This window comes from Balaenoptera acutorostrata, chromosome 15, assembly GCF_949987535.1.
Source record: "Balaenoptera acutorostrata chromosome 15, mBalAcu1.1, whole genome shotgun sequence".
Classification (NCBI taxonomy): domain Eukaryota; kingdom Metazoa; phylum Chordata; class Mammalia; order Artiodactyla; family Balaenopteridae; genus Balaenoptera; species Balaenoptera acutorostrata.
In genome coordinates, this window is record NC_080078.1 from 89,786,246 (window position 1) to 89,811,039 (window position 24,794).

General features: G+C 54.5%; 2 protein-coding genes across 2 annotated transcripts in view; one reads left to right on the forward strand and one right to left on the reverse strand.

Annotated features, from left to right (window-relative positions):
* Nucleotides 1-495: 495 nt before the first annotated feature.
* SAMD10 (sterile alpha motif domain containing 10) lies at nucleotides 496-5,072 on the reverse strand. The gene is made up of 5 exons (XM_057528334.1): nucleotides 4,788-5,072; nucleotides 2,787-2,968; nucleotides 2,535-2,706; nucleotides 2,051-2,191; nucleotides 496-1,851 (listed from the first exon to the last, which is right to left on the reverse strand). The coding sequence occupies exons 1-5, from the start codon at nucleotides 4,876-4,878 to the stop codon at nucleotides 1,829-1,831; spliced, it is 609 nt and encodes a 202-aa protein (XP_057384317.1). The 5' UTR covers nucleotides 4,879-5,072; the 3' UTR covers nucleotides 496-1,828.
* A 1,461-nt stretch (nucleotides 5,073-6,533) lies between these two features.
* PRPF6 (pre-mRNA processing factor 6) overlaps nucleotides 6,534-24,794 on the forward strand; it is a 36,567-nt gene continuing 18,306 nt past the window's right edge. Inside the window, exons 1-9 of the mRNA XM_007185178.2 lie at nucleotides 6,534-6,727; nucleotides 8,311-8,479; nucleotides 9,696-9,814; nucleotides 13,727-13,805; nucleotides 14,265-14,441; nucleotides 14,666-14,821; nucleotides 19,432-19,526; nucleotides 19,978-20,134; nucleotides 20,893-21,055. Coding sequence (XP_007185240.2) covers nucleotides 6,657-6,727; nucleotides 8,311-8,479; nucleotides 9,696-9,814; nucleotides 13,727-13,805; nucleotides 14,265-14,441; nucleotides 14,666-14,821; nucleotides 19,432-19,526; nucleotides 19,978-20,134; nucleotides 20,893-21,055 — 1,186 coding nt within the window. The 5' untranslated portion in view covers nucleotides 6,534-6,656. The remainder of the gene's footprint in view (nucleotides 6,728-8,310; nucleotides 8,480-9,695; nucleotides 9,815-13,726; nucleotides 13,806-14,264; nucleotides 14,442-14,665; nucleotides 14,822-19,431; nucleotides 19,527-19,977; nucleotides 20,135-20,892; nucleotides 21,056-24,794) is intronic.

Sequence of the window (24,794 nt, forward strand, 5' to 3'; positions counted from 1 at the left end):
GGGAGATTTGGCAGAGATTTGGAGATTTAGGAAGAGGTGATGTAACCCTGGAATCCAGGATGGAGTGGTGTGTCCATGAGCCCAGGGATCCCCCCAGGGCAGCCCCCAGAAGCTGGAGAGACGAGGAAGGGTTCTTTCCTGAGCCCAGGAAGGAGTGCTGCCCTGCTGGATTCCAGACTTGTGGTCTGTAGAACAGTGAGAAAGTTCGTTTCTGTTGTGTTAAGCCTCCCCGTCGTGGTCATCTGTCACAACAGCCCCAGGAACCTAACACACCTGTGTCCATGCTCTGGGTGCGGCCCATGGGGCAGCTGGGGCCAGCAGGGGCCTGGGGTAAACAGGCGCCCCACCAGGACGGGACACCATTGCCCCCTGGTGGCCCCAGCTGGAGGCAGCTGGCCCGGCGACCCCTCCTCCCAGGCCCAGGCCCAGGCCCCACTCAAGGCTCTCAGTGTCCCCCACATGCCTGGGTGGCCAGAGTCAGACACCACACTCGCGGCACTTGAGAACCAAGTTTACTTCTCAATTTTTTGTCAGAATATAAAAAAGCGCAAAACAAGGAAGATGAGACAGGAACACAGCAGGGCTGAGGGTCCAAGACAGGGAGGGAAAAGGGGAGAGAGACAGGAAGGGCTCCCTGGAAAGGGTCATGTCGTGATGGCATGAGGTGGCCAGGGATATTCAGGGCAGCCGGGCAGGATGAGGGGCTTCCCATGGGGAGGCACACGGGATGGGGGGCACCAGGCCAGTTGTTCAAATTCCACAGGGGACCTGCAACAACCAACCTCCCATCCTGAGGCTGGCACAGGGCACGGATTGGGGTCTGGTGGCTCAGCCTCATCTGTCCCCAAGATTTTCAGAATCCCCTAGGGGATTGAGTGGGCAGAGGTGCAAGAGGGTGGGGCTGCCAGGACTGCCCTAGCTATCCCCCTGCTGGGCCCACGGAGCGGTTGCTCAGGTGCTGGCTGGGTCTCCACTGGGTGGGCATGGGGGGTGCAGCTGTCACAACAGTTCTTGTGTGGATCCGGGTTCTCCTGGGAAAGGGGCAGTGGGAACGCCCACCCATGACTAAGCCTGGAAGGCAGTCTCCATGACCCTGGGAGGAGGGAGCTGTCCCCCAACCTAAGGCCAGGACACAGGTGAGCCTGGTGCTGGGCACTGGGCGTGGGGTCCTCCTGGGGGTCAGGTCTTGGGCGTGTGTCCAGTCCCCATGAGTAGATGGGGGCGTGGTAAGGGTTTCAAAAATGCGTGAGAGCACTTGGCACGGTGGCTGGCTGGGCTGGGCCGATGACCATTCTCTGGGCAAGGGCAGGGGAGGGGCACACACCAGAGGGAGCCTTGGCAGCTTACCCCGCCTGTGCAGGCAGCCCTCTAGGGGCCGGGGGAGGGCGTAAACGGGGCGAGGGGGCAGACCTCTGGCCCTGGGAGAGGACAGGATGCCTAGAAGACGCGTGATTCAGCGGGCGATGGAGGGCGCAGGTGAAGGGAATATAAATAAACAGACTCCTTGGGAGTCTGGGGGGATGTCCAAGCCGGCTCTGGCTCCAGGTGACTGCCCTGCATGCTGCCAGCAGCACCAGGGGGTGGGCCTGGGCTCAGGTCCTGGGAGGAAGGGCCCCACTCAGGCAGCCCCTGCCCGCCCGCCCGCCCACTCGCAGGCACAGCCTGGAATGCACACCCAGAGGTGGCTGGAGGTGGCGATGCTGGGGCTGGGCTTGGCCCCTGGGGCCTCACGCGGGGTCTGAGAGGGGCTGCACGGCCGGCTCTGCCTCGTCCTCGTCAGGGGCTCCGGTCACAGTGCTGAGGTCCGGCGTTCAAGCCTAGGCAGCAGCTAGGACATGTTTCCGAAGGAAGCTATGGGGTGAATGGGGGTGAGGAGGGTCGGGGGCCTCTGGCATCATCCCCTCTTGCCCCAGGTGCAGGACAGCCCTTACTGGGGTCCCCGGCCACCCTCCAGAGGTCAACCCACCCACCCTGCACTCCGGGGCCTCGAGGCCCAGCCCCCCCCCAGGCCTTTCTGAACCTGTGGGCATTCCTGGCTCCTCCCACTGACCTTGGCTGAGCAGCTGCAGGCTCCGCCCCTCCTCGCGCACCTGCAGGCGCAGCAGCTGCTGCAGCACCTCCTGCCGCTGCGCCTCCTGCGCCAGCCCCATCCGTTGCAGCTTCTCCGCGTTCAGCCGCAGCAGTGCCCGGCCTGGGAGGGAGGGGAGAGGGGTTGAGCCGAGGTTGCCATCCAAGGGGCTTCGAGAGCAAAGGCGGAGAGAGAGAAGGGAGAGAGAGGAAGAAATGGGTCGGGTGGGCAGAGACAGAGATGCAGAGAGAGACTCAGAGAGACAGGGCAAGCGAGGGAGAGAGGCGGAGGGAGGGCAAGGAGGAATAGAGGCTGAGCAGAGCAAAGCCAGGCGGCGACAGAAACAGAGACAAAGACCCAGACGGAGAGGCAGACTGGGGAGGAAGCAGAAGAGAGAGGGGAGGGGGAGGAGGTTCTCCGGGGAGCCCGCCCCTGCCACACCCCAGCCCCCCAGCCCCCACGGCACCGGTGATGGCGTGCTGGGAGAAGGCCTCCACGTAGACGAGGTAGTTGTGGGGACAGTGCTTCTTGAGCCACTTGCAGACGTCCTGCTGACTCCACAGGACCACGGGCCTCGTCAGGCCACCCAAGGAGGGACTTGTGTGGTACAGGCCATCGTGGTCAGAGTACAGCCGGCCCTGTGGGAAGAGGGGTGGCAGGTGGAGTGGGGTGGCAAGGAGGGCAGGGGCTGAGGTGGGTGTAGTGTGTGGGTGGGTACCTGGGGGGCCTCGGTGCCGGGCTGCTGAAGGAGCTTGACCTGCCGGCTGCCAGCTGCCCTCTGGCTGCGGGAGTCGTGCCACGTGAGGCTGGTGCCCTGGGTCCGAGGCAGGGGACAGGGGATGCTCTCGGCCGACACCGTGTGCTCCAGGAGGGTCCGGCAGAAGCTGAAGTGGGCAGTGGCTGCAGAGCAGGGGTGCCTGGTCACAGCGGTCAGGGGCAGGGCCTCCCTCCCTGTGATCCGGCTTCCTGCTCAGCCCATCTTCCCTCCACGGAAGAGGAGAGGCACGTTCCCAATTAGGGGTTCCCAAGCCTCCCCAAAGAGAAGGAAGTGTGCATGAGCTGTCCTGAGGACTCCACCTTCCAGAAGCATAGTCTGTGCTCTGGGGAGCAGGATGGAGTCTGTTTAATTAGAGAGAGACGTGCCCACCAGGGAGCCTCGCACTCAGAACCAGCTGGGGCTCTCCTGGGACGGCCCTGACCTTCTCCTTGGGCTGGCACAGCCACATCAGACCAGGGCGCACGCACGCACAGGCCTGCCTGTGAGGGAACGCGGCCCCCGCGTCCTGGGAGACTCTGTGCGCTGGGGAGACCCCTGTGGCTGGGCTGCCGGCCCACGTCGTCGAAGGCACCTGGTCCCTGCAGCCCCACCTGGCGTTCGTTGGAGGCTTGGCCTCTGTCCTGCTATGCTCACTGGCTGTGACTTGTGAACAAGAAGAAGCCTGAACTCTGGGCAAGCCCACAAGGTTCCTGCTCCCACTTCCTGCAGGCCCCCCGGCCCAGGGCAGCTCCCGTGCGCGGCAGCATCAGCGCAGGCACGCAGGCTGCAACCATGCGCTCGGGGACCCAGGCTGACGCCTTGTGCTTTCTCTTCCCACGCCAGCTTCGTTACGCTCATCGCGTTTTAGTTTTACCATCATTTCTGTGCTGGTTGCTGACAGGAGTCAGGGGAGGGTGACACCCGGACTGACTCCTCCCAAGGCCTTGCACAGGTCTCGGGACACAGGAGGTGCCCAGAAACACGGTGAATGACTGAATGGATGGATGAAGGCTCCGTGTGGTGTCCACGAGTCAACAGAGCCCTGGGGAGAGACAGGAAGCAGGGCCCAGCCTTGGCCCATCTTACAGCATCCACGCCCTGACTCAGCAGGCAGGATCGGGTTCCCAGGCCGGGGTCCTTCCCGCACCCCCTCAGCAGGAGAGTCAGTGACCCCCCTACCACAGACACAGCCCCTCACCCCCACTGAGGGCAGGGCTTGGTGGTGCGCCCAGGAGGTTTCAGTAATGAGGGAAACCCGCGTCTTCCTCCCCCTCCTCCCTCCCCGTTCTCGCAACTTTCTGGAATTGGATGGCAACTCTAAATTTGAGGTCTGGGGTCAGACAGAGGGCGCGGCCGAGGGTGGTTCTAGTACGGTGGGAGGAGACTCATTCTAAGCAGGCACGTTTCGGGGGACGGGCGCCCGGGTCGCAGGGCTTCGCCTGGAGGGGCCTCCAGGCGGGAGAACCAGTCGGGAGAACCAGTCGGACGCCTGTGCCCGCGCCGCACCTGTCCTGGGCCAGCCGGGCCCCGCCCATTTCCTGCCCGCACTGGGGGAGGGCTCTCCGTCCGTCTGTCGGTCCGTCCCTCCTTTCCAGCCCCAACGTCAGAATTCCAGGAGGAAATGGGGCGGGGACCCCCTCTGGGCCCCACTGCAGGGGCCGGGGAAGGTTTTCTCCGCGCGAAGGAAAAGGTGACCGCAGGGTGGTGCTAGCCTGGGGACAGGAGCCTCGGCGGGTCACCTCCCCCAAAACAGGGGGCGCCGATCCCCGAGGCCTGACCGCCGCCCCCCCCCCGCCCTCGCCCCAGCGCGGGATAAAGACACCGGGAACCCCGTTCGGCCGGGACGCGCCCCCTACTGCGAGCGCGACTGCAGTTCGGAGTTCGCTAGGACCCGGCCCTGTCCCTCCGGCCCTCGAGCCCCCAGACCGCGACAGCTCCGCGCCCGGGTCCAGCCCTGCTCACCGTCCACATCCCGCTGCTCCCCGAAACCGGCGCGCACAGCCCCGGCGCGGCCTCGCGGGGGGCTCGGCTTGGGCCTCAGCTCCGTGAACATGGGGCCCGCGGGTCCCCAGCCGGTGCACACGCCCCTCGCCGGGCGCAGGGCGGCCGTGTGGCCGGCGGGGAACGCGCGCCGCTGCCCCGCCCCAGCCGGCCCCGCGCCCGAGCCGGTCCCCGCGCCCGGCGAGTCTGCGCGGCGAGGCACCTGCTGCCGAGCCCTGAGAGCGGGGCGCGCTCCGGGAGCTCCGAGGGGTGTCGGCGGCGCGCGGATGTGCGAGCGCGGAGGGCGTCTGCCAGGGCAAGGGGCGGCTGTGCGCACCTGGGCATGGCTCCAAGGACGAGTGACTCTGTGCGGCCGCCCGGGGTCCAGGCGTCTGCAGGAGCATCTGAGGGTGCCTTAGTCCTCTCTGCGTGTGGAGAGGAGGGCGTGTCCTACCTGCTCCTGGGACCCTCTGCCCCATGGGGCCTAGGTCAGGGGCCAGACCCACCACTTCCCTCCATTCTCCTTTGTCAATTTACTTACTGATTCCTTTATTCATGCATTCTCCAGACCTCTCTGGAGGTTTCTCCATCGAATGGGCACTTGCTTCCCCAGAGAAGCCAGTTTGACCCTCTCTTACCTCCCCCCCCCCACTCTGTGAACTTCAGGAGGACATCAGGGTCTCTCCCCTTCCCTCTGTAGCCCCAGAATCTGCCTCAGTGCCCAGGATGTGGCACCGAAAAGGGGTAGGCTGGGGACAGGGAGGAGAGAGAAACTCCGAGGGGGCTGCAGCAGGCAGGAGGGATGTGCTTGCTTCAGGACTCCAGTGAGAAGTGTCAGGGTGGGCTGGGGGCTGCCTGCTCCAGCAGAAGGCTAGACTTGTGACCAGCTTTTTGCCTGCTCTGCCAAGAGCCCAAGGGCTCTCCCCAGGTGTATGTGGGGACCAAAGAATGTCCCACTGCCACCTCAGCAAAGGTGCACATGGACACACAGTCATGTATCCAGGTAACAGTCCTGCACGTCCACCTAAAATATGAGCACGGGTGGTCGGACTTGCACCCGTGCGCACCAACACACACGGAATTCACCCACATGCTGTGACCGCCCATGCCCACATACTGACTTGTTCTGCTGCATTTATTTATTTTCGTCAATTAGCTCTCTAGGGTCTGGGCTCCCACGGTCACCGGAATCACCGGAATGTTCAGGGTATCGTGGGGGTGTGGGCGGGGCCCGAACTGGGCCCAGGAATCTGAGCGCGGAGAGCTAGGGCAGCAGTCTGTACCGCGATCAGGGCACATACACCCCGCACACCGCGATCAGGGCACATACACCGCGCACAAGCCCTACACAGTCGGCTAGGTGTGCAGCCTGCTCAGGCGTGTTAGGCCCTACCCCGGGGCCAAGGCGACTCTGAAGGGCAGGGTGGGAGGCTCAGGGAGGAAGGGGACCCATGGGCCCTGCTCGTACAGGCAGGTCTCGGAAATGCATCGAAAACACGCAGTAAGCAGGGTCGCCCCTGCTCAGTTTTGAGGTCCCCCAGGGCTAGTCCAGGAGCACATCGCCTGCCCGCCGCACCAGGAGCGGGCGCTACAGCACATGCGCTCGCCGCGTCTCTGTCCCCTTAGCCGCGGTCCAGAGCCGCCGGGAGCCGCCGGAAGTCGAGTTTCGGAAACTTCCGCCCAGGGAATCCGCGGTGGGCGGGGCTACGTGGGACCACGAGCTCTGCTTCCGGGGCGCGGGTGACGCGGGCCGTGATCCTTCCTGTTACAGAGCCTCGGACGTCTGTGGTTTTTCGCCTCCGGCCGCGGCCTCCATCCCTTCCCTTCTTGGCCGTCGGCGTCACCGGCGCCATGAACAAGAAGAAGAAGCCGTTCTTGGGCATGCCCGCCCCGCTCGGCTACGTGCCGGGGCTGGGCCGCGGGTGAGGCCTGGGGCGGGCCGCGCGCTGGGGGAAGGGGCCCGGGTCTGGGCGGCCGCCGACAGCGACGGGGAGGACGAGAACAGGGATGGCGCGGGGTTGGCCTGATCTTGGTGGGAAGAACGGCGCTCTGGGTTAGGGCAGACCCGAGGGAGGCTGTCTGCCCCTAGGAGGCGGGACGCTTGGGCTTGAAGCGACGGCTCTGAGCCCGGTTTCTGTCCCCGGGGTGGGTGGCAGCACCGTCTTGCGAGTCTGCCGTGGCGAGGACGTAAATCTCCGTCATGTAGTCGGAGCACCGTGGCTACCTTCCCCCCACCAGGCCGGGCAGACCGGCCCCCTCCCCATCCTTGTCTTGAACGTGACTGATTCTCTCCCCACGATCCGGGCTGGAGTCCTCTGTGTGGCCTCTCACGGTGGTACCTTATTCTTCCCCTGAGGTGCTGGTGGTCACATTGCTGCTGCTTCAGACTCTCTGCTCCGTAGGGGTAGGGATGGCATCTGTGAGCCTTGTGACCGGGTCCCCCAGGTCGGATGACCACCACGTATTGTCGAGTCCGTGAGCAGGCATCGTCACCCTGTTTATTCGGTATTCATTCGATCAGGTTTCTCTTGTTGGGAGTATTATGTCCAGCGTTATGGACGTTAGAATCTGGGGCGCACACAAGTCTAAGATCTTGACAGTGTCTTCGGAGGACCTGCGGTTTACTAGGGGAGACGAGGTGGTTGCATAAATAAGTGCATAAAGAGGAACAGATTTAGAACTCTGGGGTTCCCGCGATCAACATCTGCGCCAAGTTCAGGAGGACGTAGGGGTGTACAGATGTGGCAGGGTTAGAGGAGAAACTGGTGCTTTGTGTGTTGGGCGTTTGAGAAGGAAGATGAGGTGCGGAGGAAGAGGAAGGAGCTGTGAGGAGTCTGTGTGGGTGGGACGTGCGGTGGGTGGCGTGGCGCTGCGGGAGCAGAGGGCCCAGAGCCCCCGTAGGCACTGCAGAAGTAGACACCTCAGTACGCCGTGCTCAGAGCTGTGTTGAAGCAGAGGAAAGCTACGCGCGGGGGTAGCTAACTTGGATCCCAGCCGTGATGGGAGTCATGGTCTCGGAGGAGGGATTTTGGCGGTAGACCCCGTAGAATTTAGAGACAGATGGGAGGGAGAGGGAGGCAAAGCTGATGCCGTGGTGCCTGGGACGGCACTGCCACCATCGGCTGAAACAACCCAGAGCAACCGTAGGGCAGGCGCAGAAGAGGAACTCCGACTGGGCCACGTTGGGTTTGGGGGCCTGGTTGGATTCAGACAGAGGGCTGATTGGCAGATTGTTGGGAACGGGAGACTGTGACCTGGGAGCAGAGAGGTCTGGTGCCCGGGGGAATCTCCCTCAAGGAGAATGTGGGGTGGCAGAAGGTAGCCTCAGAACCTTCTCAGGTTTCTCTCTTGAAGAGGACAGCTGTGTGGAGTTCACTGCTTCTGGGCTCTTTGGAGGTTTCCCAGAGGAGTTAGAAAAAAAGGTGTCATTAGGTGACAGCTGTGGAGGGTCTTGGCACAGGAACAAGGCCACTCGGATAAATGGGCATCTTGGGGTCTCCTGCAGTGCCACTGGCTTCACCACCCGCTCGGACATCGGGCCGGCCCGGGATGCCAATGATCCTGTGGATGACCGCCATGCGCCCCCAGGCAAGAGGACTGTCGGGGACCAGATGAAAAAGAGCCAGGCCGCGGATGACGATGACGAGGATCTGAATGACACCAACTATGATGAGGTGACTTGTGAGGGGCCCCCCGGCCAGCGTGCCTGCTCTTAACCCAGTGTGCTGTTGGCATCTGTGAGGAGTGGCTTGGAGTGCTGGGTACATTGACTGCTTCAGCTAGTCGGGGTAGGGGATAGCTCAAACGGAGCTTGAGAGGGGAGCAGGAAAGGTATAAAGAGATGTACCTTTTGTGGTCTCTTCAGAAGAGATGCACTTGCAAATATTAGCACCGTTGCGTTGGTGTGGTGTCTTGGCGGGTCTTTAATGATGAAAATTTTAAGTGGAATTGGTAATATTTACCTTCTTTTGCTTTAGTGCTTATTTTCTTAATGAATTCATGTTTGGTCTATTGAAGTGTTCTACAGGTATGTTACAATAGATGGCATTTTTCCTCAGAGAAAAGTTTTTTAAAAATTCAATTTTGAAAAAAAAAAAAAAATCAATTTTGAGTAATTTTTAAGTTACAGAGAACTTTCAAAGATAATATGGAGACTACCTGCATACTCTTCACAAGTTTCTCCCCATCTCACATGACCCTAGTGCTATTATTATTTTTTTATTTTTAAATTTTTAAAAATTTTCATTTTTTTGGTCGCACCGCATGGCATGTGGGATCTTAGTTCCCCGACCAGGGATCGAACGAGTACCCCCTGCAGTGGAAGCACAGAGTCTTAACCACGGGACTGCCAGGGAAGTCCCTATTTTTTAAATTTTTATTTATTTTATTTTTGTCTTTATTTTGAGGTATAGTTGATTTACAGTGTTGTATTAATTTCTGCTGTACAGCAAAGTGACTCAGTTATACAGATATATACATTCTTTTCCATTACGGTTTATCCCAGGATATTGAATTGGGTATATGCACCCTAGTACTGTTATTGAAACCAGGAAATTAACACTGACGCAGCAATATTAACTAACCTGTAGATCTTACTTGAATTCCACTGGTTTTTCCACCTGTGTCCTACTTCTGGCCCAGGACCCCCCCCTTGCACTTAGTTGTGCCTCCTTAGTGTCCCTGGTTGGTGTGGGTACTCTCTCTTTCATGCCCTTGACAATTTTGAAGAGTACTCATCAGCTATTTTGCTATCCTTCAGTTTGGGTTCGACTGATTGAAAAAAATTGTTGAGCAAGCATTTTGCAGCTAGACGTGTTCTATTGATGTTTCTGTTGGTGGGGGTTGTATTGGAGAAAAGCTGACACTCTAAGTGTGTTGTTTGGTTCTCAGTTTAACGGCTATGCTGGGAGCCTCTTCTCAAGTGGGCCCTACGAGAAAGATGACGAGGAAGCAGATGCTATCTATGCAGCCCTGGATAAAAGGATGGATGAAAGAAGGAAAGAGAGAAGGTAAGACAAATTATCGCTCTTCATGCTGTGTTTATCCAACTTAAAAAAAGTGTGTGTTTGTTTGTTTTGGGGCTGCACCGCGTGGCCTGCGGGATCTTAGTTCCCCGACCAGGGATCAAACCCGTGCCCCGTGCAGTGGAAGCGCAGAGTCTTAACTGCTGGACTGCCTGGGAAGTCCCAAAAAGTTTTGTTTCGATTTATTTCAGACTTTGAGAAAAGTTGCAAGAATAGGACGTGTGTCTGCTCAGCTTTGAGGCTGCCTGGGGCTTGGTCTGTGGCAGCCACACTTGGAAAACCCTGGACTGTTGCAGAGTAGCCTTGGGGCCTGGGGACTGGAGTGGAGAGTTTAGGAACTCCATGTTTGACTTCCCAGAAATCGACAGAATTTGGGGGATTATTTTGCCTATGCATCAGGGTTACCATCTTTGAAATGGGCGTGGTGATGTCGATGAGTGTATATTAAGTAATTTGGAGGTTCACTGAAGATGGCAAATGACCATCGCGGTCCTCGTGGGCATGCGGCTGTGTCTTGAGAATCTTATTGCACACGTCATTGTTGAGCTGGGCTGGTGGGGACGGACTCCAGTGAGCTGGAGGGTGCGAGGCTCAGGCAGGCTGAGGAAGGGGCACCCTCTGTTCCTGGGGGTCCGTTGGGGGAAGACCACTCCCTCTCAGAGCCCTCCTGTTTTCCCTCTGGGGCTCTCAGGTGGGTGTGTTGGACTGAACTTGGCCCAGCACGTCTGTCCTACTGATGTTACCTCATTGGCAACTTTCTGATTCCTTGTCGTTTTCTGGGGAAATATATGCAAAGTCAACATAGGATCTTGCAAACTATGATAAGTTTTATTGCTTCATAACATTTTTATATTTTTTACTACAAAAAGAATGCATTCTCACTCTAGAATATTAGGACAATAAGATTAAGTGTAAGTAAGAGCATAATGTTTATTCACAAGCCTGGAAGGTGACAGTTAACATTTTGGTTTACGTTTTTCTTTCTTTTTTTTTTTTTTTTAACATCTTTATTGGAGTATAATTGCTTTACAATGGTGTGTTAGTTTTTGCTTTATAACAAAGTGAATCAGTTATACATATACATATGTCCCCATATCTCTTCGCTCTCGCATCTCCCTCCCTCCCACCCTCCCTATCCCACCCCTCTAGGTGATCACACAGCCCTGAGCTGATCTCCCTGAGCTGATCTCCCTGTGCTATATGGCTGCTTCCCACTAGCTATCTATTTTACGTTTGGTAGTGTATATATGTCCATGCCACTCTCTCACTTTGTCACAGCTTACCCTTCCCCCTCCCCATATCCTCAAGTCCATTCTCTAGTAGGTCTGTGTCTTTATTCCGGTCTTACCACTAGGTTCTTCATGACCTTTTTTTTTTTTTTTTTTTTTTTCCCCTCTTAGATTCCATATATATGTGTTAGCATACTGTATTTGTTTTTCTTTTTCTGACTTACTTCACTCTGTATGACAGACTCTAACTCCATCCACCTCACTACAGATAACTCCATTTCGTTTCTTTTTATGGCTGAGTAATATTCCATTGTATATATGTGCCACGTCTTCTTTATCCGTTCATCTGATGATGGACACTTAGGTTGCTTCCATGTCCTGGCTATTGTAAATAGAGCTGCAGTGAACATTTTGTTACACAACTCTTTTTGAATTATGGTTTTCTCAGGGTATACTTTTTTCTTTCTATTGCTCATTATACATACAGTTTTCTTTTCATAACTTGTAGAATTTTTAGCTTTTTCAAAATTATATTAGAAGAGTGAAGTACCGTTCTTCAGGGGAGTTTTTTAAAAGCACGTTATTTTACAATGGAATATTACTCAGCCATAAAAAGAAATGAAATGGAGGTATTTGTAATGAGGTGGATGGAGTTAGAGTCTGTCATACAGAGTGAAGTAAGTCAGAAAGAGAAAAACAAATACAGTATGCTAACACATATATACGGAATCTAAGGAAAAAAAAAAAGGCCATGAAGAACCTAGTGGCAAGACGGGAATAAAGACACAGACCTACTAGACTTGAGGATATGGGGAGGGGGTGGGGTGAGATGTGACAGGGTGAGAGAGTGGCATGGACATATATACACTACCAAACGTAAAATAGATAGCTAGTGGGAAGCAGCCGCATAGCACAGGGAGATCAGCTCAGTGCTTTGTGACCACCTAGAGGGGTGGGATAGGGAGGGTGGGAGGGAGGGAGATGCAAGAGGGAAGAGATATGGGAACATATTGTATATGTATAACTGATTCACTTTGTTATAAAGCAGAAGCTAACACACCATTGTAAGGCAATTATAAAAAAAATATAAAAAAATAAAAAAATAAAAGCACGTTATTTAATCAATGTGCATGAATTTATACGTGTCGTAATTAGGTGGTTTTGCATATTAAAGAAGACTTGATTCCAATCTTCTGGAATTCATTCATTAAAGAAATCTGAGTGATGCGGATACATACAGAAAGTTGTTGTATTAAGTGGTTTTGGGGAAGTGGTTGGCTTTTGAAAACTTTTCACAATACAGAAAAGCAGAAAGAACCGCGCGGCAGATAGGCGTGTGCCCGCAGGGAGTCTGCGCTATTCGGTTTGCACGTTCGCTGCTTCTGCTTCTGCAGGTGGGCTTTGCTGGGTCCCGCTGGGGTCCGTTCGCCCTGGCGCTGAGCAGTCCATCCTTGTCACCCGGCAGCCGGTCCACATCCACTGTTCCCTGCTTGTCCCCAGAGCGTCGTAGGACTGCCTTTGACGAGCCATGCCGCAATCAGCACCACTCCTCGGGCATGTCTCCTAGCCACCACCCCCCTCTACGGAATGACCGTCCACCTCCTCATGGCACCCTTCTACTTGTTAACGCTCTCAGCGTTTCCTGTGGATTGGAAGTTGGAGCCTGAGGCTTGATTCAGATCAGGTGGAACATCTTTGGCCAGAAAACCTGACGGTATCTGTGCGAGTTGCTTCCCATCAGGAGCTGTGACGCCAGGCTGTCTCCAGCCGGTCGAGAGGTGTTTGTCTTTTCCAAGCACGTCATTATTCACAACGCATTCAAGTTCCTGTCTAACCTTATGGAGGGAAATATAAATCTCAGCGTTGGGAAGCCCTAGCTGCTGGGCTCATGTCGACTCCGGTTTGCCTAACTTGGTCGATACTTTGTCACCATTGCCCACGGCTCTTTGTGTTCACATATGACCTGGTCCTAAGTCACCAGGAACCCATTTGGATGAGCAACTAGGACAACGGTTTAGCTTTTCTTCTGAGCTGAGTTATTCAGAGGATGGCCCTACCTTTGGGATTTTGTAGAATTTTAAAGCAGTAAATGTACTTGTGTTCAAATGCAAGTATTTAATGGAGTAAGACAACTTGCTTTTTATTTTAGTGAGTTCTGCATGTTTTCATGTGGTAGCGAGTTGAGTTATTTGTGAATGTATCCATTGTTGCCTTAAAATAGATTTGATTTAACTGCTTAGTGTGTGAAATTACTTTTTTTTTTTTTAAAGAGCTCCTGACTTATTTATTTATTTATTTATTTATGGCTGTGTTGGGTCTTCGTTTCTATGCGAGGGCTTTCTCTAGTTACGGCGAGCGGGGGCCACTCTTCATCGCGGTGCGCAGGCCTCTCACTATCGCGGCCTCTCTTGTTGCGGAGCACAGGCTCCAGACGTGCAGGCTCAGCAATTGTGGCTCACGGGCCTAGTCGCTCCGGCATGTGGGATCTTCCCAGACCAGGGCTCGAACCCGTGTCCCCTGCATTGGCAGGCAGACTCTCAACCACTGCGCCACCAGGGAAGCCCTGGAATTACTCTTTTTGGTGATTTAAGTAGGAAGGATAATAAAGTGACTTTGTTTCAGAATGGACATCCAGGATTTCTAATATGTGCACACATTTTACTTCTAGGGAGCAAAGGGAGAAAGAAGAAATTGAGAAATACCGTATGGAGCGCCCCAAAATCCAGCAGCAGTTCTCAGATCTCAAAGTGAGCAGATGGGTGGCCGGCTGTCCCTCGTGGGCTTCCCAGCGGAGGACAGACGCTCTGGGGCACAGCTGTGCTCGCTCTGCTCTTTCTTTCATTCCGGGGGGAGAAGAAGGGCCCTGCTTGGGTGTGCTGAATCCTACATGTGTGTGCAGAAAAGCTCTCCTCCCCAGAAAAGGGGGGACAGAGGGGCTGATTTTCTTTGTAACTTTGTAACTATGTCCATTTAGACATCACGTTTTCTGAACTGTGTTCCCTGGGCTTTGACAGAACAATTTACATCTGAGTGAAGTAGAGCAGATCCAACAGGTTGATTTTTCTAAGCGAAGTAGATAAACCATGTCTGCATCAGAGTCCTTAAGGCATCATGATTTGGGCGATAGGGGTCAGGGAGAACATAATTTTTCTTGTGCATGTGCAATTCTGCCAGAGAATTAATGTTTGGGGGCCGGGTGTTTCCAGAGGAAGTTGGCAGAAGTCACAGAAGAAGAGTGGCTGAGCATCCCTGAGGTCGGCGACGCCAGAAACAAGCGCCAGCGGAACCCCCGCTATGAGAAGCTGACCCCTGTTCCCGACAGTTTCTTTGCCAAGCATCTACAGACTGGAGAGAACCACACGTCAGTAGATCCCCGGCAGACTGTGAGCACCCACAGAGAAGGCACACGGGGCTCCTTGTGTCTGGTCGGACAGATCAGTGCGGGGGGGTGGGGGCGGCGCTGGAGGAGCCGGAGTATGTGCTCCGGCTGTGCTGCGGCTGAGTCTGTCCGCTGGTCCAGATGTCGGGCTCCAGTGGAAAGAGTTTCCAGAGGTGAGAATGAAATGCATGCAGATGCAAGCCAGCGTTTTGTCCTTGCTTCCCCCAGCAATTTGGAGGTCTGAACACACCCTATCCAGGCGGACTGAACACTCCATACCCAGGTGGGATGACACCTGGATTGATGACACCCGGCACAGGTGAGCTGGACATGAGGAAGATCGGCCAAGCCAGGAACACTTTGATGGACATGAGGCTGAGCCAGGTGAGAGGTTGTGTCATGCGTTATTTTCCTACAGATTATATTAAAGAATTTTTGGTTTTGCTTATAAAACTAATTTATATTTGTGAAAAGTTCACCCTTTGAAGTGCTTCGTCACATGTTAAACAGACCTGTGACATGTCCAATTCCCTGTCCCATTACACAGTGTGATGGGATTCTGCACTCAGGCTGGCGCGTGTGTCGACCCGGAGGGCGGGCACAGGTGTGCTGCATTCAGTGCCGGCAGCAAAGGGCCACCTGATGCGGTTCTCCTGCTCCCTTGGGGCTTGGGGTCTGTGGCAGGTGACAGAGGGCTGCCTGAGGAGCAGCCCAGACAGGCACTCGTGACAAGCCACGTGCTTACTGTTGATGTCGCTTAATGCCCTTCCCTCTTTACATACAAGTTAAACATACGTGTGTTCCTCCTGCACTCTAGTGAATCCTTGTGTCCTTATGGGGCGTGCACTTGGTTCCGTGCTCTAGAAAACCCAGGCAGAGTGAAGACCCTTTCTCATATGACACGCACGTCAGAAACCGTGAAGGAAAATACTTTCAAATTGACTACATACAAATTAAAAACTTTTGCACAATAGAAAGCACTGTAAAGTCAAGAGAACCAGCACATCGGGAAGGAGTCATCATGCACATGAAGACCAGACCCAGAGTAGTCGTGTGTGTCGAAGAGTGTGGATCTGCACAGGCCAGGACGTGACCAGGGCGGCACACCCACACCACTGCGGAATGCTTTGTGTTAAACATCTTTATGGAAAAATTTCACACATACTTAGAAAAACAGCAGAGTGAAGTACTCAACCATTCCTGTTGCTGCAGTGGAAAACTTAAATTTTAATTGAGCTTTTGCTATACTTGAGGTTTTTTTTTTTTTTTAATTTATTTTATTTTTATTTATTTATGGCTGTGTTGGGTCTTCGTCTCTGTGCGAGGGCTTTCTCTAGTTGTGGCAAGCGGGGGCCACTCTTCATCGCGGTGCGCGGGCCTCTCACTATCGTGGCCTCTCTTGTTGCGGAGCACAGGCTCCAGACGCGCAGGCTCAGTAATTGTGACTCTTGGGCCTAGTTGCTCCGCGGCATGTGGGATCTTCCCAGACCAGGGCTCGAACCCGTGTCCCCTGCATTGGCAGGCAGATTCTCAACCACTGCGCCACCAGGGAAGCCTATACTTGAGTTTTTTATGGTGAGCAGATATTTTACAGTAAAAAAAAAATAGTAGCTTACAGATCCAAAAAATTGCACGTTTTCATGTTGCTAGATATGTATTTACTTTATAAATAGGAGAGTAGTTCATTGTGAATATCATGATTTAGTCTTTGATTGATGGACCTCTTGGGTGGTTTCTGCTTGTTCGTGGTTACAAACCATGTTTTTTTTTATTTTTTAATAAATTTATTTATTTATTTTTGGCTGTGTTGGGTCTTTGTTGCTGCGCGCGGGCTTTCTCTAGTTGTGGTGAGCGGGGGCTACTGTTCGTTGCGGTGCACGGGCTTCTCATTGCCGTGGCTTCTCTTGTTGTGGAGCACAGGCTCTAGGTGCTCAGGCTTCAGTAGTTGTGGCACGCGGGCTCAGTAGTTGTGGCTCGCGGGCTCTAGGGCACGCAGGCTCAGTAGTTGTGGCGCACGGGCTTAGCTGCTCTGTGGCATGTGGGATCTTCCCAGATCAGGGATCGAGCCCGTGTTCCCTGCATTGGCAGGTGGATTCTTATCCACTGTGCCACCAGGGAAGTCCCACAAACCATGTTTTGATGAACTCCTCGTGCTTCTATCTTTGCAGATTTAAGTAAATATTTTTACAGTATCTTTAAAGTGGAATTGTTTGATTGGCGTATTTTCACTTAGGTGCCGAATTGTCTCTCAAAGGCACGACATTTCACACTCGGCAACATGGGGGAGCTGGCTGTGCGATCGATTGCCCCCCACCCCCACCCCATTGGCAGCTCTGGTCAGGGGGCCTTTGTCTTTGTCTTTGCCAATCTAGGAGGCCCATTCCCTCCAACAAGCCTCCACTTAATTTGCATCCTTGTGAGTGGTGAAGTTGAGCTTCATTTATGTTGCGTGGATCTAGTTTGTTGTTTATCTTTCACACTTGTGTGTAAAATGTAGAGAGAAAATTGTAATGTTTTGTGCTAAGATATGTATAAGATAAAATTTAAAGTTTTAGCCGTTTTTAAGTGTATAGCTCGGGGGCATTGAGTACATCCATATTGTGCCCCGTCACCACCATCATCTCCAGCACTTTCTCATCTTCCCAAACTGAGACTCTGTCCCCATTGAACACCTACTCCTCATCCCCGACCTTAGCCCCTGGCCCCACCATCCTACTTTCTGTCTCTCTGAGTTGACTGCTCTAGGGACCTCATATGAATAGATTCATACAGTATTGGTCCTTTTGTGGCTGGTTTATTTCACATACTTTCGTTTATGTCCTCAAGGCTCACGCATGTTGGAGCAGGTGTCAGGATTTTCTTCCTTTTTGAAGCTGAATGATGCTCCATTGTATGTATGTATAAACCGCATTTTGTTTATCTTGTTATCTGTCGTGACACTTGGGTTGCTTCCACCTTTTGGCAATTGTGACTAATGCTGCTGTGAGCCTTGGTGTACAAATACCTGTTCAGGTCCCTGTTTTCAGTTCTTTTGGATATAAACTCAGAAGTGGAATTTCTGGATCGCATGGTAATTCTAGGTTTACTTTTTTGAAGAACCACCATGCTGTTTTCCACAGCAGCTGCACCATTTTAGATTTCCAGCAGTGCAGCACTGCACAAGGGTTCCAGTTTCTCTGCATCCTTGACAATATTGGTTATTCTTGGCATTTTGATAGTAGCCATCCTCATGGGTGTGAAGTAGTAGCTCATGGTGGTTTTTCATTGGCATTTCCCTGATTGGTGACGTTGAACATCTTTTCATGTGCTTATTGGTAGTTTGTATCTCTTCCTTGGAGAGATGTCTGTTCAAGTCATTTGCTCTTTTTTTTTTTTTTTTTGGGTGGAGGGGCCATGCTGCGCGGCTTGCGGGATCTTAGTTCCCCGACCAGGGATTGAACCCGGCCCTTGGCAGTGAGACCGCCAGGGAATTCCCCGGGTTGTTTGTTTTCTTGAGTTTTAAGAGTTCTCTGTGTATTTTGGATAACAGTTCTTTATCTGATATGTCTTTTCCAAATGTTTCCTCCTGGCTATAGCTTGTCTTTTCATTCTCCTGGCAGTGTCTTTCACAGACAGAAATTTTTAATTTTAATGAAGTCCAGCTTATCAGTTCTTACCTTCATGGATTGTGCCTTTGATGTAGTATCTAAAAAGTCATTGCCAAACCTCAGGTCATGTAGATTTTTTCCTGTGTTATTGTCTAGGAGTTTTTTTTTGCCAGTACCACACTGTTTTCATTACTATACCTTTATAGTAAGTCTTTAAGTTGGGTCGTGTTCTCCGACTTTCTTCTTCTGCTTCAATGTTGTGTTGGCTGTTCTGGGTCCTTTGCCTCCTCTCCATGTGAACTTTAGAATCTGCTTGTCAATATCTACAAAAGTAACTTACAGGGATTTTGATTGGGAATGTGTTGAATCTACAGATCAAGTTGGGAAGAACTGACATCTTGACAATACTGAGTTTTCCTGTGCATGAACATGGAATCTCTCTCCATTGATTTAGTTTTTCTTTGATTTCATTTGTTAAGACTTTGTAGTTTTCCTTTTACAGATCTTGTACGTATTTGTTAGATTAATGTCTAGGTATCGTTGACCCTTGAACAGTGGGAGGTGTTAGGGGCACTGACCCTGTATGCAGTCGAGGGCCGTTCATGGCCATCGGTTCAGCCAGCTGCAGATCGTGTAGCGGTGTGGTATGTGTTGAGGGGAAAAATCCAAGTATAAATGGACCCACGCAGTTCAAACCCGTGTTGTTCAAGGGTCCACTGTGTTTCACAATTTTGGGTGCTCTTGTAAATGTTGTTGTGTTTTTAATCTCAGATTCGACATATTCACTGCTGATATGTAGGATAGTGATTGATATTAACCTTGTATCCTGCAGCCCTGCTGTAATTACTTATTAGTTCTGGGAGTTTTTTGTTGATTTTTTTCAAATTTTCCACAAAGATAATCAATCAAGTTACCTGCAAACAAAGGGAGTTTTATTTCTTCCTTCCCATCGCTTTTCTTCTCATCCCTTTCTTGTCCTGCTGCATTTTTGCCCATTTTTTACTCAGGTGGTTTTGTTTTTGTTGTTGTCATGGTAACTTTAAGACACAACTTGAGAGAATGCTACAATGAACTGCTCCTTGAAAATGTAAAGAACATTAGTTGAAATCATCAATCTTTGTGATTTCTGGGTTTCATGCATTCTTAGATGGACCTTATGTTCAGTTAGGCTTTTCCTCCTGGGACTTTTTATGTTTTCTTTTTTTTATAAAATCTTTGTTCTGTATGGGTGAAATTTGCTTATTATCGTTACAAACTATTGTTTGAGTTAAGATTGTTTTCTTACTTAAAAGTTCCCATGTCCACTGGTAGTCGGGATTATGGGAAGGGGCTTCAGGGACCCTCCGAGGACCTCGTTCCAGGCATTCCTGGCTCTGTCCGACTAGCTGGGCTTGGCCTGTCTTGCAGGTATCTGACTCGGTGAGTGGGCAGACTGTGGTTGACCCCAAAGGCTATCTGACAGATTTGAATTCCATGATCCCGACTCATGGAGGGGACATCAAGTGAGTACCCTGCAGGGCCGGCAGCTGGGTGGGCTCAGGTTGCCGGGAACGTGTTGGATTTTATTTGAAAAATATGCAGCCAAAACAGGATGTGGATATTCTAAGAAAGGTAGAGTGGAATTGTTTGATTTCTCATTTAAAGCATATCCGTACCCGTTCATCGTGGACATTAAATTTGTTACGGATAACATTCCAAATCTGTGTGTGTGCCGAGCTAGCGAGCAGCTTGCCGATTGCGTCCCATGTTTCTGACCTTGACCTTGGGCTCGACGCCTGTGTGTGTGGAGGCGCCGCAGACTTGGAAGGGTGCCGACTGAGTTCTGACTTGGTTCTGTCAGCAGGGGCATCCGATGTGACAGTTTGGACGTCGTGTCTGCAGTGGCACCCTCCTCCGGGCCGGGCACGCCCTCGGCAGGTGGCGGCCTGACCCTGTGCTTTCTCGCCTGTACAGCGACATCAAGAAGGCGAGGCTGCTCCTCAAGTCTGTTCGGGAGACAAACCCTCACCACCCGCCAGCCTGGATCGCGTCGGCCCGCCTGGAGGAAGTCACTGGGAAGCTGCAGGTGGCCCGGAACCTCATCATGAAGGGGACAGAGATGTGCCCCAAGGTGGGCGCCCTCCCCAAGCCGCACCAGGCCCCTGAGGGGCTTCGCGTCTGGGCCGCGCAGGACGCGTGGGCGTGAGCTGGACTTGGAGGGAATTGCCTGCCCTTTGGTGTGGAAGCTGCAGGCGGTGGGACAGGCGCGGAGGGGAAGAAAGCGGGAAAGGGTTTTTCCTGCTTATTTTTACTTGGAGTGAAAGCCCGACTGCCGCTGCTTCAACAGGGAGATAACCTTAACTGGAGAGAGCAAGGCTGGTCAGCCCTTCCCCCTCCCTGACGTCAGAAACCTGGAGGTGGGCCTGACTCTGAGGGGGTGGGAGTAGATCAGCTCCAGAAAGTCCTGAGACCCTCTGAGGGCCTGTACGCTCACTGTGAAGGCTGGGGCACCCTGACAGCCAGAGGTGCCCTGTGAATTCTTCCCCCAGGACGTTAACACCAATCCGAACCTCCCAGGCAGACGCAAGGCTGCCTGCCTGTGTGCCTCCACCTCGTCGTGGGTTGACTTCCTGCCCTGAGGGCAGGCTGTGCTCTCCTCACAGTGTGGTGGCGTGTCTCCCACACAGGCACAGACGTGCTGTAGCTACGCTCCCACGTGTGGGGCTTTCAGGGGGTCTCTGGCGCAGGCGTGCTGGGCGCCCAGCTCACCGTAAACCCCGGGCCCCTCGGGTGGGAGGACCTTGGCCCCCCTGTCTCCGAGACTCGTGTGCGCCCTGCCGCCCCACCAGCCTGCGCGTACGCTGCCTGTCCTGTCCCTTTGCCCCCCAGAGTGAAGATGTGTGGCTGGAAGCAGCCAGGTTGCAGCCTGGGGACACAGCCAAGGCCGTGGTGGCCCAAGCTGTCCGTCACCTCCCACAGTCCGTTAGGATTTACATCAGAGCAGCAGAGCTGGAGACAGACATCCGCGCCAAGAAGCGGGTTCTTCGAAAAGGTGAGCCTCCCTTAGGGACCCGGCAGGAGCGGTGCCGCCTGGCTGTGTACCTGAAGGTGGGGGGCAGCCTCGCCGCTGCTTCGCTCGGGCGCTGCTGGGAGGGCTTAGAGAGTGGGGGACGCTCTCCAGGCCTTCGTCCGGCCTGGGTTGCTTCTGCCCTTGGAGCCTCTGTCAGGGAAGCTTCTGGCTGAGGTGCTCGGGCTTAGAGCTCACGCCTGCCTCTTCCTGCTGTGTGGCCTTGGTGAGGGCGGGTGCTCTGTGGCGCTGTGGAGTGCCGCGTGCAGGCGCTGTGTGTGGGGCGAGGGAGCCACTAGAAGCCGGCCTTGCGGCGCCAGCCTTCCCGCCTCCGCCTGCAGCAGGTACAAGGTGCCACCCGGGTCTGAGTCTTAACTGCCTTGGTGGTCGCACCAGAGTGGCACGTGAATTAACTCCATCCCGTCTTGGGACACTCCTGCAGGGCAGCATGTTGGCGTGTACGCCGTTGGCTTGTGGCACGCTGAACGGTTTGCACGCCAGGGAAACTGAGTCCACCTAGGACTCACTGCCAAGATGGAGCTTTTGTGGGTAGTTTGCTTTTCATTGTTGCAGAAGTGAGAAAAGAACAGCGTTGCTCCCTTCACTGGAGCTGTAGAGGAGATGCTGCTTTTGACTTTTGTTCCAGATTCAGCACCAGCTGGTCGGAGGGCTGACCTGGAGTAAGCCTGTGCAGACCGCTTGTTCCCCTTGAATTTGTAGCGTGGGTAAAATAGGTGTGTTTTGGGGAATTGAGGGCAGCTTGCAGTGGGCAGTTTCCAGCTCTTGTTTCTAAGCTGTGTGTTTGCGTGAACCGTCAGGGGCGTGTGATGTCAGATATGCAGGGGTTGTTGGCTGCGGCCTGTGGTGCTCTAGTCTCTGTGCTTGATAGGGGCCAGGTGGTGGCCACCTTGTGTGTGACCCTGACCGTGTGTGAATGTGTGTTCCAGTGTGTTTTCCTCTCTTGGGTCTGGTTTCTTGATGGCAGCCCTGCCACACTTAAAATGAGGCCGGGGCGGAAAGTTAGCCCCTGTCTTGGTTTATAGAAATCAGCTCATCTCTTTTCAGCCAGGAAAATAGTTCTCTAATGACAAACACATTAAACTCTGGGCAATTAGCACGATTTATTTAGGAAAGCGCTACTGAATTTCCCCTGCCACAGTGTGATGAATGGTCAGAATGGCTTTGTGGCCACTCCCTGTTCACCCCCAGATTACCTGGGTTCATTTCCAGTTGGCTTCAGATTTGGAGAGGGGACTGGGCCTGGAAGGGGGCCTCCAGGGGAGTGTCGAGTGATTGGTTTCCAGGCCATCCTGGGCCTCAAGGGGAGCGGGCTTCCCGGCTCTGCTTTCCTTCTGGCTGTGCGAAGGGGGGGAGAGCGTGGAGCCCCTCGCTGGCCTCCGCCCTGCTCCCTGGTCCTGTTCCTGGCCTTCCCCGTCCTTAGAGTGTTTCCAAAAACAGTGCTCTTTCTCTAGGTGCCTGGGGCACAGCTGGCGATGCCTCCTTTAGCTCTTGGTGAACCTGACAGCTACTGCCGGAAGGATCTGATATTTGGAAACCAGTGACAGTTACTTCCATCAGTGACCGGGGAGGACTCGTGCCAGCTCTCAGTTTCTGCTTGAGCTCTGGGTCCCAGCTGGTGCAGCTGACGTCGTGGTCCTTTGTTGGGAGAACTTGAGCTTCACGTGCTGCTCTGAGACCTGGGGCCTTAGGAGGCTGAGTGACGTGGGGTGGGTGCTTGGCCTCAGTCTGCGTGCTGTCGTCTGTGGGGGCCCCTGTGGGCCTGTGAGCACTGCGCCCCGGGGGCCAGGCTGCGGCTGCTTCCTGTGGGCTTCGCTCGCGATGAAGGTGTCAGGCACCGCGTCCCTCTGCTGACCACGCGGGCCTGGAGCAGTGGAGTGGCTCTGTCTCCAGACAGTGTGCTCTGGTCCGTGAAGCGAGTCCAGGGTGGCGCCGTGTGTCCCGCCTCGGGGCCAAGGGCCAGAGAGTGCGTTGGCCTCTGATCGCAGGCCGTCTGCTTCAGACTGCTCCGTTCCGGACCGGGCCGGCCCTTCCACCCCGGCTGGCCACAGCACTTGGAGATAGCCTTGACCTGGCGTGGTGGATGGTCTCTGGGGAGCACCTTGGTGAGATCTGAACTCACCAGCAGTGGTTGGCTTCAGCTCCGGTCCTGTGGGCTATTGATGAAATGCCAACAGAGGAGTTCCCAGTCTCTCCCGAAAAGTGGGGACTGTCCTGGGCCTCATGCCCATCGCGGGATGAAGTTAATGACCCCATGGCCACTGGCGTGGAGTGTGACCAGGGGGAGGGGGCGGGCGGGGCGGGCCCCCGCAGACCTCCTTTTCTGACATCACTGCTGAGTGGCTGTTTTCTCGGTGGTATTGGCTTTCTTGGGCTGCTGTGCTTCCTGGTGACTGTCACTCCGGGAAGTGGGGCTGCTCAGCCAAGCCTCAGGACGCTCTGGGCTGTGGTTGAGGTCTCCCCTCCCGCACACGGTGGCAGACCGGTCTCACCGTGGGGGTCAGGGCTCACCTCGCCAGCCGGGGCTGGTCTGGCAACACGTGGAGGCCAGAGAGCTGGCTCAGCCTCTGCCTCCAGTGCAGGAGAACCACGGCCACATCGTCCCTCGGGATGCGACCTCTGGACAGCTGAGTTCAAACCCGTGGGGACAGGGACCAGGCTCCCCCAGGGATGGCCACGTGCCTGTCGGCGCTCCCTCCTGGCCCTGGGGGTCCTGCTCGCGCGAGAAGCGCCGCTGTCACTGCGTGTGGCCTCCTGCGAGGGTCCCCCAGCTGGCGCGCTGCTGGCGCTGGGCCGAGTAACAGGTGTGGTCAGGCCAGGGAAGCCCAGGGGCCAAGCCCTTGGCTGCACCTCTTCTGCAGGCTGGTGGCGCTGTGGTCCTTGCAGAGCCCTGGGCCTCAGGCTTGGGCATCGTCTTGCATGGCAGGTGGTTCCGGAGTGGCAGCTTGTTTTTTGTCCTAGAGGGGAGGTCCCCATGAGCCCTGGACCATGGCAACCTTTGAAACTCACTGGGGGTGGGCCCCTGGGGTTCGTGGGGTGTGTCTCCCCACCTCTGGCCCACTGGTCTTCAGCGTCTCGGGCACTGCTGCTTCCTGCTCACCAGCCAGGGAGGGACTGGCGTGGTGTGCAGTGACCTGCAGCCACTGCCATCTGGTTTGGCCATAGGAGAGAAGGGGCACCCCTTTTTCAAGGGCCTGTAAAGGGGAGAGGGGTGCCCCGTTTTTACAGGGCCTATAAAGGAGGGAGGCCCGTCTCCCAGAAGTGGGAGGGGCTGCTTCTGCTGAAGGGAGGAACGCGAGAGACTTGGTGGGTCTGCAGATTCTGCACCATTGAATCTTAGGGCTGTTTCCCGCAAGCTTGGCCCGTGTGGTTTCTGGAAAGGAGATCTCCTTTGGGCTGTTCTGGTTTCCTGCCTTCATCAGCTCTTAGTCACCGTCACTCCTGCCAGGGGCTGACTGGAGGCCTTGCCTCAGCCTCCCTAGTCCCCCTGCTGCAGGGCTCTGTGTTTAGCTGCCCAGTGTTTTGGCCTTTTCAGTATGTTGCATCTGAAGGAAGGGCTCTGCTGCTTAAACAGAGGTTTGGGAGTTTCCGGACTGCAGGATGTCATGGCTTCTCCTGGGAGTTGGTCCCCCTCTCCTGCTGTCACTCGTGTGAACTGAGGCCCCGAGGCTGCCAGTGTGGTGCAGCACCTGGTGCCTTTGCTCTC

Bases quoted from the DNA above. Each gene is read 5' to 3' on its own strand.
- SAMD10 (XM_057528334.1), bottom strand. From the start codon at position 4,878: ATGTTCACGGAGCTGAGGCCCAAGCCGAGCCCCCCGCGAGGCCGCGCC. The intron at 2,192-2,534 runs GTGCCGTGGGGG...CCTCCCTCCCAG, and splicing joins CTCCCAGCACGCCATCACCG to GCCGGGCACTGCTGCGGCTG. The intron at 1,852-2,050 runs GTCAGTGGGAGG...TTCACCCCATAG, and splicing joins CCTGCAGCTGCTCAGCCAAG to CTTCCTTCGGAAACATGTCC.